General features: G+C 42.1%; 1 protein-coding gene across 1 annotated transcript in view; it reads right to left on the bottom strand.

The window, feature by feature from the left end:
• Positions 1–4,198: 4,198 nt before the first annotated feature.
• Positions 4,199–9,663, bottom strand: part of AQP9 (aquaporin 9) — a 42,958-nt gene continuing 37,493 nt past the window's right edge. The window contains exon 6 of the mRNA XM_028507094.2: positions 4,199–7,493. Within this exon, the coding sequence (XP_028362895.1) occupies positions 7,319–7,493 (175 nt within the window). The 3' untranslated portion in view covers positions 4,199–7,318. The remainder of the gene's footprint in view (positions 7,494–9,663) is intronic.

Raw genomic sequence — 9,663 nt, 5'->3', positions numbered from 1 at the left:
TCCAAACACAAAATTTAGTTTTCAGGAAGTTCAATTTAGTTTTTCTTTTGTTGATTATGCTTTTGATTAAACCATTGTCTAATCCTAAAGTTCATAAAGACTTGTGCCTATGTTTTCTTTGAAGACTTTTATAGCTTTAGCTCTTACATTTAAATCTTTGATATATTATGAATTAATTTTTGTATATGTTTTAGGGTATGGATCCAAATTCAATCTTATGCAAGTGGATATCCAGTTGTTCCAGTGCAATTCATTGAAAGGCAATCGAATTATCTTGACCCCCTTGTTAAAAATCAGTCAACTGCACATATGAGGGCTCATTTCAGGGCTCTCAGTTCTATTCCACTGTTACATGTCTACCCTATGCACACTGTCTTCATTACTGCCACTTCTTACTGAGTTCTAAAACTGGGAGGTGAAAGTCCTCTAACCTTGTTCTTTTTCAAGATTGTTCCAGGAGTGTTTGGGAGGGTTATCATCTCTATTAGTTTGCTATGGCTTCTGCAACAAATTATCATCAGTCTGGTGGCTTCAAACAACAAAGTTTTTATTAACTTACAGTTCTGTGGGTCAGAAATTCCACACGGATTCACCAAAACCAAGGCACTGTGATCCACGAACTAAGCATGGCCCTATGCAGGTTCTTTGCACCTGAGTATATTAAGAGAATTGTCATTCACTACGTTGTTGTCTTTAGGGGCAGGAGGGGGAGGTAGAGATGGAAGAGGTCATAGGTGAGATAAATGGTGATGGAAAAAATAGAATAAAATTAAAAAATTTTAAATTCATGACCAGGCCACCAAAAGGCCACATGAATGCCAACCTCATTAGAGTTTTGCCTTTGGAAATAACATCATCGTCGTCAACAACAACAATAACAAATGATGGTGTTGATGATGATGATGATGATGAAGATAAAGAGAAAAGAAAAAATAAAGAGAAAAGGCAAAAAAAGAGATAATTGTCAAATCTAAGTGAGTCACATACTGGATTGTCAGCAAATGCACATCCCCAGAGAATTTTCATCAGTGTTTTTTTTAATGTTAGCAAAGCAGATATATATAGCTGAGTACGTAATGTGAGATAATGATAGAATGAGCTGACACTTATGAAGAGGGAAGTCAATTCCCGGCACCATATTCAATGTTCCATGGACATTTTCTTCATAGTTTCAACAACCAACAGAAAGCACGTGCCAGTACTGTTCCCATTTCATGGATGAGGAGACTGAGGATTAGAGGGTCTCAGCTATCCAGCAGTGAATCAGGGTTCAGTGTGGCTGTCTCCAGCCCTGACCTCTTGAGCACTAGCCACACAGCCTCCAGCCTGTGATCGCAGACTCCCCTCATGGTCTTGTTCAGTGGGTCAGGAACAGAACACCTATTCCTACCCTTGGCCCCGGCTAAGATTAGGCTGCCATATGGACAGTGTGAGGTCTGCCCTTTCCTTGTTCTATGAAGACCTTTTTTGCTCTGTCATCTACTAGATGAGAATCTTATTCTGAGAATATCACCAGAGATTGGCCTGCTGAGGGCCATTGAAACCCCCTTTCAGTAGAGGCGATTTCCTTTAGACAAAGGTTGAGACTTATTGTGCCACTTTTTATTTGCTTTTATTTCCAAAAGTCTGAAGTCCTTGGGTAAAGACGTGTAATAGGAAGTAGCAAACAAACACCAGTACTAAAGCTTATAGTAGCTTAGACATTTTCAGGTTGTCACTTACTTCAGTGAGCCATAGTGTCTCACACGGCAATGCATGGCTGTTAAAAATGTGGAGTTCTATTCACAGTGCATTTTAGCTTTTAAAATGTATTTTGTGTAGTATGCATTTTTGATATAACAATAGATACTAACAATCTTTTCCACAATTTCAAGTAAATTCAAGAATTCCTCCCCACCTAAACATAATTTCACTCCTGCCAGATGGCTACTTTTAGTTACAGTAGGCAAATGCATTTTCCTTTTTGTGTAAAAATGAAAATATTTTGCAAAAACCTTGTAGAGTACTCTGACACAAAAGTGCAGAACACAGGTAAACAAGTGCTACTAAACCCTGATGTCCCCCTGAGGGATCGGATTTCAGCATGAACCACCCGTCTGCCATGGTCACAGAGTCCACGCTGTTATCTGCCAGAGTGAAAGGGCAGTCTCACCGGAAACATACACTGTGACTGCATATAATGTGCATGACACCAAGAAATTATTGATCATTATTTTTGTGTGATATTAATATTTTTAAAGAATTCTTATCTTTTAGATACACATATTAAATTTCCCTGAATACAATGATATCACGTCTGGGATTTGCTTCACAAGATACTCCCAGGGAAGTAGTGAGACAGAGGTGGGGGTAGAGAGGAAACAGTACTGGCCATGCATTGGCGACTGTTGCGGCTGGGTGAAGAGAACATTATATTATTGAACTCCCATTCTACTCTTCTCTACTTCGTGGATTTATGGGCACAGTGGTGGGAAGTGTGTAGGTCTTAACTCAGGCGGTAGGGTGACTGACTTTTCCCAGCTTCAGCACGGACTTCAAACATCTCAGAAAATCCTTGAGTCCGGGGCAAACTAGGACCATTGTCCACTCCACTTAGGAATGTGATTTACCTTCTACCTCTGCCACTGTTCACTCTGGAACTTGGTGCAGATCATTCAGGCCTCTAAGCCTCAGTTTTCTCATGTCTAAATGGGGATAATAATCTACTTGCTGGGCTCCTCTGAGCATGTTATCAGATACTAGATGTGAAAGTGCTTTGTACACTGTGACACACTCCACAAGAATTATGTGTTAGTAATGTAGCACAGGGTCTCTGTTGTTTATGGTGTCCAGGGCCCAGGACCCCCTTGCTTTCTTCTCAGGAGGCCAGGAAATCCCCTTTCCTACTAGGTACTTCACAAGGAGGGAGGGGCCAAGATATGGAGGATCCCCAAGGCCTTGAGCCGGGCCTCTGGAATATTCCCCACAACCTCCAGGACTCCCAGAGCTCTTTTCTGTCTTCACTCCCACCTCCGGTTTCAGTCTTCCCTGGGCCTTATCGGCTGAGACCCTACAGGCACGGGGAGTTGAGGGCCTTGAAGAAACTGGCCACTGTATGGCTGGGCTCCAGACACCAGGGGGCGTGCTAGAGGGAAGAAGCAGGAGGGCCAACTTTTTCATTCTGCACAAAGCTTACAGCTCATTATATTTTCAGTAGCCCACAAAAATGTTTTAATCTTTTCTAAGATGATATGAAAAAATAATATAACAGAACTTATCACCAGTACAGTCATAAAATATAGTTTATAATTTGTGTGTGTGGGGGTGGGTGCTGGGGAAGGTCCCCCCCAAAACAAAAGTGCCTAAAGCCCCCAAAAGACATAATGTAGCCCTGGAAGGAGATAGAATCAAATTGTGCTGGATAGAGTCTACACATTGTTCCATGGATCCTGTGAGCTAATTCAGCTCATTTATTCATATTCAGTTTATAAGGGGGTTCTCCCTTCCTTAGTCCAGAGACAGCTTCCCTTGGGTAAGAGCTACTCCCTTTCCTTGGATAAGGCTTGGTGGATTGCTTGATCATCTGTCTGTTGATCGAGCAATCCCAGAACTTGGGATAGGTAGACAGATCTCTCTACCTATCTGTCTACCCACCTATCTATTTAGCTATTTATTAGTACAGACTAGAGAGTCAACACAGTAAGTCTGACCAGGACTATCATTTCTTCTCTCCATGTCCTGTGATTAATAAACGTGTTATTTCAGAGACTCTAAAGGCCCAGTTTGAGAATTGATATATGGCATCTCTTTGTGGGTGATGTTTGGTGTGTTGAGTAATTCTGTTTAAACTATCAAATTCATTTATTGGGAAGCCCAGAAAATTATGTCAGTTTGAACTCACATAGCTTTTGGTAGTTTCTACCCTTGAAACTTTAATAAAAAAATGTTCAACAGCTTGTTCCAAGTATTTTACCAATGGTTTTCAAGCTGTGAAATTGTGTTCTGAAGATCGCATTGCATCTCACCCAGCCCCCTCCCCTCTGCCACTGACACACACACACACACACACACACACACACACACACTTTCTTTGCGGAGACATCTCCGGGGCTGTGTTGGGTTTGGGCAGGGTGGGGTGTAAGATTATATCACGCAGAATGAAACTCCCATTCGCTTCCTCACCCATTCTCTATTTACAGCAGTTCTGGAGGTTTTCTTGTGGGTTACCACATGTTTTTATTGGAACAACAGGTTCTGTGGCTCAATAAAACATAAAACGATTCTTTAAAACTGGAAGTGGTAATTCTTTTTCCATGATGACATTTTTGAGCACTGACATACCTTTAAATAAGACAGGTGTGTGTGTGAAAGCCATAAAGGAAATAATAATTTATATCTTAAGGATCAGATTTTAAATGTGACTTTTTACCCCACTTACCCTGTTCAATAGCTGAATATTAACTGTGGCTCTTACTGGTTAGAAAAGTCCTTCAACCTTAGATATGCCCTGTGATCTCAACTGGTTGGAAAATCATACATTCTATTTTGGCATAAAAATAAGTGTTTCTATTAAGTTTTAGGATTGACAAGGAAGAGAAAGGGAGCATGTTACAATTTTAGCTCCCAAAGGATCCTTTTAACAAGTAGGTTAGTTGTTTCTATCTGACTTCTGAACAAATCACTCAACCTCACAGACATTCTCTTGGATAAGAACTCGACTCAGGTTAACCCACTTGTTGGGGCTGGGGGAGGGGAGGACTGGAGTGTGAGCACCTGGAATCAGAGGACTTTTTTCCATTTAAAAAAACCATCCTGAGGCTGATTTTTATAAATGTACATTTCCTCTTCATAATCCGAGTCATTAATCACCGAGTAGTGTATAATGAACACCTGTGTGGATCACCGATTTCACAATCCAACCTGAAAACTCAAATTTTGGGTTGTCTCATCCTCTAATAATTATAATCCACCCCTAGGGTCTGTTCCTGACTTGCATGGCATCTCTGTTTTTGGCAGAACTTGAATTAGGGAACAGGATTTCAACATTTTCTCTTACTCCTCTCTTTGTCTTTTCTCTATTCCAGGGTCTCTCAACCTCCATGCTATAGACATTTAGGGCTGAATAATTCTTTGTTGGGGGGAGGGCGATGCCTTGTGCATTGTAGGATGTTTAGCTGCCTTCCTGACCTCTACCCAGCAGATGCCAGTAACACCCCTTCCAAAGTCGTGACAGCCAAAAACGTCTCCGGACATGACAAAATGTCCCCTTACAGGAGTGGTAGGTGGGAGTGGGAAGGGAACAGTGGGAACCACCGCTCTCTAGTCTGTGAGGCTCCCAAGACTGAGAAACTTGCCAGGACGACCTGGCCACCACTAGATTTGGTTCTCAGAGAAACCTTAGAGCCATGTGATTCACCAAGCCAGTGTGCTTAACCATGGCTGCCCATTAGAATTCCCTGAGACATTAAAATGACCAGCTGGGCATTAGCATTTTCAAAAGCTCCTCAGAAGATCTAATTTGGAGATAGGCTAGACAAATATATGAACTAAGTGTACTTAGCAGTCTTAATATTTATAAAAACTCAATCAAAAAATCCAATTTTATTTCAAATAGGAAATATCCAAGTAGTTTTGGAGCAAGAAAAAAATTCCACATGTCAGCGGATTACAGAACACAGGCCACAGGGGGTATTTTACTTCTGCTTTTTGTGATTCTGCTATCATCACAGAGTAACTGAAAAACTGGGTCCCTCTGGGAATTCTGGGCTTTTTAACAGTTTGACTAAAGATGCAACACTTGATATAGAGCAGTTTCTCTGGTGTTTGTAACTCAGAGACGCTTTTGACCAAAGAACATCAATTAGAGGATTTATAAGGGAAGAACCTAACCCAGGGGAAATTTCCTGAATGTAGTGTTTGGGACTGGCAGGGAGGGGAAATCGAGACTGAATAATAATGGTGGACCAGGAAAGGAGGTCTTCTGATAAATGTTTTTCAGCAGATGAAATACACGATCAAATCGTTACCTCTTTCCTTTGTTAATGCTTCAGAACAGCAGGAATAAAACCAGACAATCAAGGTCTTTTATCTCAGGATGGAGAATTTCGTCCAGAAGGTGTACACATCCTGGCAGCTGTCAATACTGCTCCTTCTGGCTGGCCATAAGGGCTGGCTGAGATTCTCAGCCAGGGACTGATCTTCTGAACCGTGTAGGATACAGGAGAAGGTGCTCCACTTTCCACCTGACCTAGGCGGTTCCACTTAGCTTCCCTGACATTTTGAATTCTTATCCAAAAGACGTGTACAAAGCTCAGACAGTCCCTATGAGGATTCAATTAGATAATACATGTGAAAATGCTTTGTTTACTGTGAAGGCCAAGAGGCATGTTATTTCCAGGGACCTTCTATTCTGAAGGTTGCACTAGACTGGGAGCCAATGGCTTTCTGTTTTTGGCTTCTAGGGCACGTACAGAAGAATGGATGAGTGCAGTCATTGACTTCACTTGTCAAATGTCTGTCCTCAAGTGGGCAATTAGGGAAAGACATTTGAGCTAAAAATACAGAGTGATGTATTTTTCATGACTGAGGGTTATGATTGTATTTTAGGTTATTACATACTAAAGATCAGGAAATTAATTGGTGCCCTCTAAAAATGCAAAGAGCAAGGGATTATTCTGATAAATGGTTTCCATTTAAAAATTCCATTTGGTTTCCCAAATTTATCTTGTCTCCTGAGGTTTCTGAATGCCACAATGTCCTTCTCCTATGCTTTCCAGCTGCATTCTACTGCTTCTTACATCTCCAGGTTTGGAGAATATCAGTATTTATACAATAATAGTAGCACAGCAAAACTAGGGAGTTAACCCTTTAGTTCCCCAGTTCATGGATATGTGAGCTGAAACCACTGTTCTATCTTTCAATTTAGTTTTGGCTGATATTCAGAATGTAACCTTTGTGGATTTGAAAATGAAGCATTTGGTGATACTGTTTTATACAGATAATGCAGCTGAGACTATCCAAATAAGTCCATGGTCAAAGTTCCAAGTTATTAGTGCTCACCCAATAACAAAACTTCGCATGAAAGAATGAAATAAACAGGGTGGAGAGAAGAGTGTTTCAGGAGTCAGTTCGTGTTATTCTGGGGAGGAGGGCTGGTAGAGAAGAGGTCAGTGTTCTCAAAACTTCATTCAGATGCTTTTCCAATTAGGTGTCCCGAATGGCTAGCAGAGAACATTGGGCAGATCCGCCCCAGTCTTAGGAAAACATAGACACTTGGATGTCATCTTTCCTGAAGAGAACGTCAGCTCAGCCAACTGTGAACCTAGAACTGAGCACGCTGCTACATTATCACACTAAGTTCATGTTTCTCTGGTATGTCTTCAGATTGTTCTGCCTCCAAGTCTGGGTCAGGGTCTGGATGGTGGATTTCAATGATAAAAACATAGATGAGGCCTCCAATGACGGCACCAACCAAAGGGCCCACTACAGGAACCCACCAGAAGTTATTTCCAACTCTGAAATCAAACAAGGAATTAGTAACACGTCACTTGGGCTTTCTCCTGCTATTACTGCTTGTGATTCGCCAACCAGCGCACCTTTCTCACGCTACAGGTCCCTTTGCATGCAACAGTCAGGGCACTCACTCACTGCAGCCTGGCAGCCTGGGTTTTCCAATACACCTATTTCAGATGGTGCACTCCATTGTTTTATGAGTGCTTAATGAGAGACTTTGTCCCATTTATTTTCCCTTTCAGGAAATATCATCCCTGAATATGGTCATCATAGAGGGCATGTAGCAAAAGTGCAGGGTAGTTATTCAGGAGTCTACTTTCTGTCATCCTGAAATAACGAGTTCTGAGGATTATGACTGGGAAGATGGAGGGAGATGCCTGGGCATCACAGGTGTATGAGGGCAGCCATATTTTTTGAGGACACAGCTTAAAGTTATTTTCTGATGAGGCTATTGTGCTGTGATTCCCTGTCCCCTCCAGACATCTTCAACATCAGTACGTCATATTAAAGGTATGGTTCTATGAGAAAGCTGTTTTTGTGAATTGTCATCCTGTCTTTGGGAGATAGGAAGTCCATTTACATAACTCAGTAGAAAGGACCATGAATGCTCATAAGCAAGCACAACTATGTAATATACTGCATTAGATACAAACATTTGAGATAAGACTTTTTAAAAGTGGGGCAATGATGAACAAAAAATAATTCAGGACAATGTGGAGGAGGGCAGGGGAAGCAGGAGGAACACGCTGATACACGTGGGGGGTTTCATAGTGTTCTGGTAAAGGGAAGGATTCAGGGCTGTTCTTAATAACATGGTATCATTGTACTTAATAGCTACACATAGGGTCTTTTGCTTTGCATCAGATTTTGATGATAAAGGATAATAAAGGAAATAAGCACAAACAAGAGGCCAGTCCTAGGATTCATGAGACTGAGTTCTAATCTCAGGATTGTCTAGGAGGTCTTTGGGCAAGTCACCCCCTCTCTGAGATTCATGCTTCCATTGGCACAGTGGTCTCTTCCATTGGATCATCCAAGCACTCTTAGATTATAAACCTCAGACCATCAATGCTGGCTCATGGGAACAGCACTGAGATTCAGCATAGCCACCACAAGGTGTCACTCTTACTGCATGGGAGAGAGGACAGGGCACTGCTGTTCCCACAGCACCCTTTACGGTGTCCCCAAATCCAGATGGAACTTTCTGTGAGAGGTATAGGGGTTTTAAAGAACTAAGAGGTCTTTCATTCCCTTACTTTCATCACTATTTCATAGGGGATCTCTCACTGTCACTTGACAGATTATTGTGGGGGAATAGGAACAGAAAGGCGCTCCCCACGTGAGGAGTGGCCCTTCTGTTCCCATTCCCCCACAGGACCTGGTTGTCTCTGTGTATGTTCTTAGCATGTTTCGACGAACATCTGCACTGAGATGGATACTGCTGGCTGGTATCCTCCACAGATTATGTCCAAGATATCTCCCAAGCCACATGTTCTCCTTTCCCTGGATGGACTCTCCTCCTATCAGAGCTGAACGGCTTGTGTCAGGGTCACAGGTCATAAGTGGAGGGGCTCAGATGGGGCTCCCTGACTGGTTACATCTTACATGTACACAGGGTCATTTGTATGCTATGATTTTGCCGGAAAAATGTCTGTGCTAATTGCTTAAAGTGCCATCATGGGATTCATTCATTCCTTCAGATAAAGTTTTGAAAAATTAAAATTGCCCCGAAACCCTTCATCCATTAAGTTGTTAATATCTTCATGTGAATTCATGGAGAGAACCCGAATAGGAAACATCCTAATGTTTACGGGAAAAGCAAAACTCAGCCAGGGTCTGTTGACACTGGCTCTTGTTGGGCCTTCTGGTGACTCACTTCCCGGTCAGCCTCACTGCTTGCCATACAGGGGCCCATGAGGGTCTGAGAAGAAGCATCCTGGGCTTTAGCCGAGGGTGAGGGTCCAAGCTTGGACATCTGCTGAGGTGCTTGCCTTTGCTGTGGAACCTTGAAAGGACTGGACATTGTAGGGACACATTGGAGTGCTGCTGTCTCTCAAAGGTTTTCTTGAGAATTTCTTGGTTGAGGATTACCAGCAAGCTTCACTTTTTCTTAACTGGTTTCTGCTCCTTCTACTCTCTTCTTTTAAATTCATTTTTATATTATTATGTCAG

This window comes from Phyllostomus discolor, chromosome 1 (assembly GCF_004126475.2).
Source record: "Phyllostomus discolor isolate MPI-MPIP mPhyDis1 chromosome 1, mPhyDis1.pri.v3, whole genome shotgun sequence".
Classification (NCBI taxonomy): domain Eukaryota; kingdom Metazoa; phylum Chordata; class Mammalia; order Chiroptera; family Phyllostomidae; genus Phyllostomus; species Phyllostomus discolor.
The sequence above is the reverse complement of the archived record's forward strand: the minus strand, read 5'-3'. Positions and strand labels throughout refer to the sequence as shown.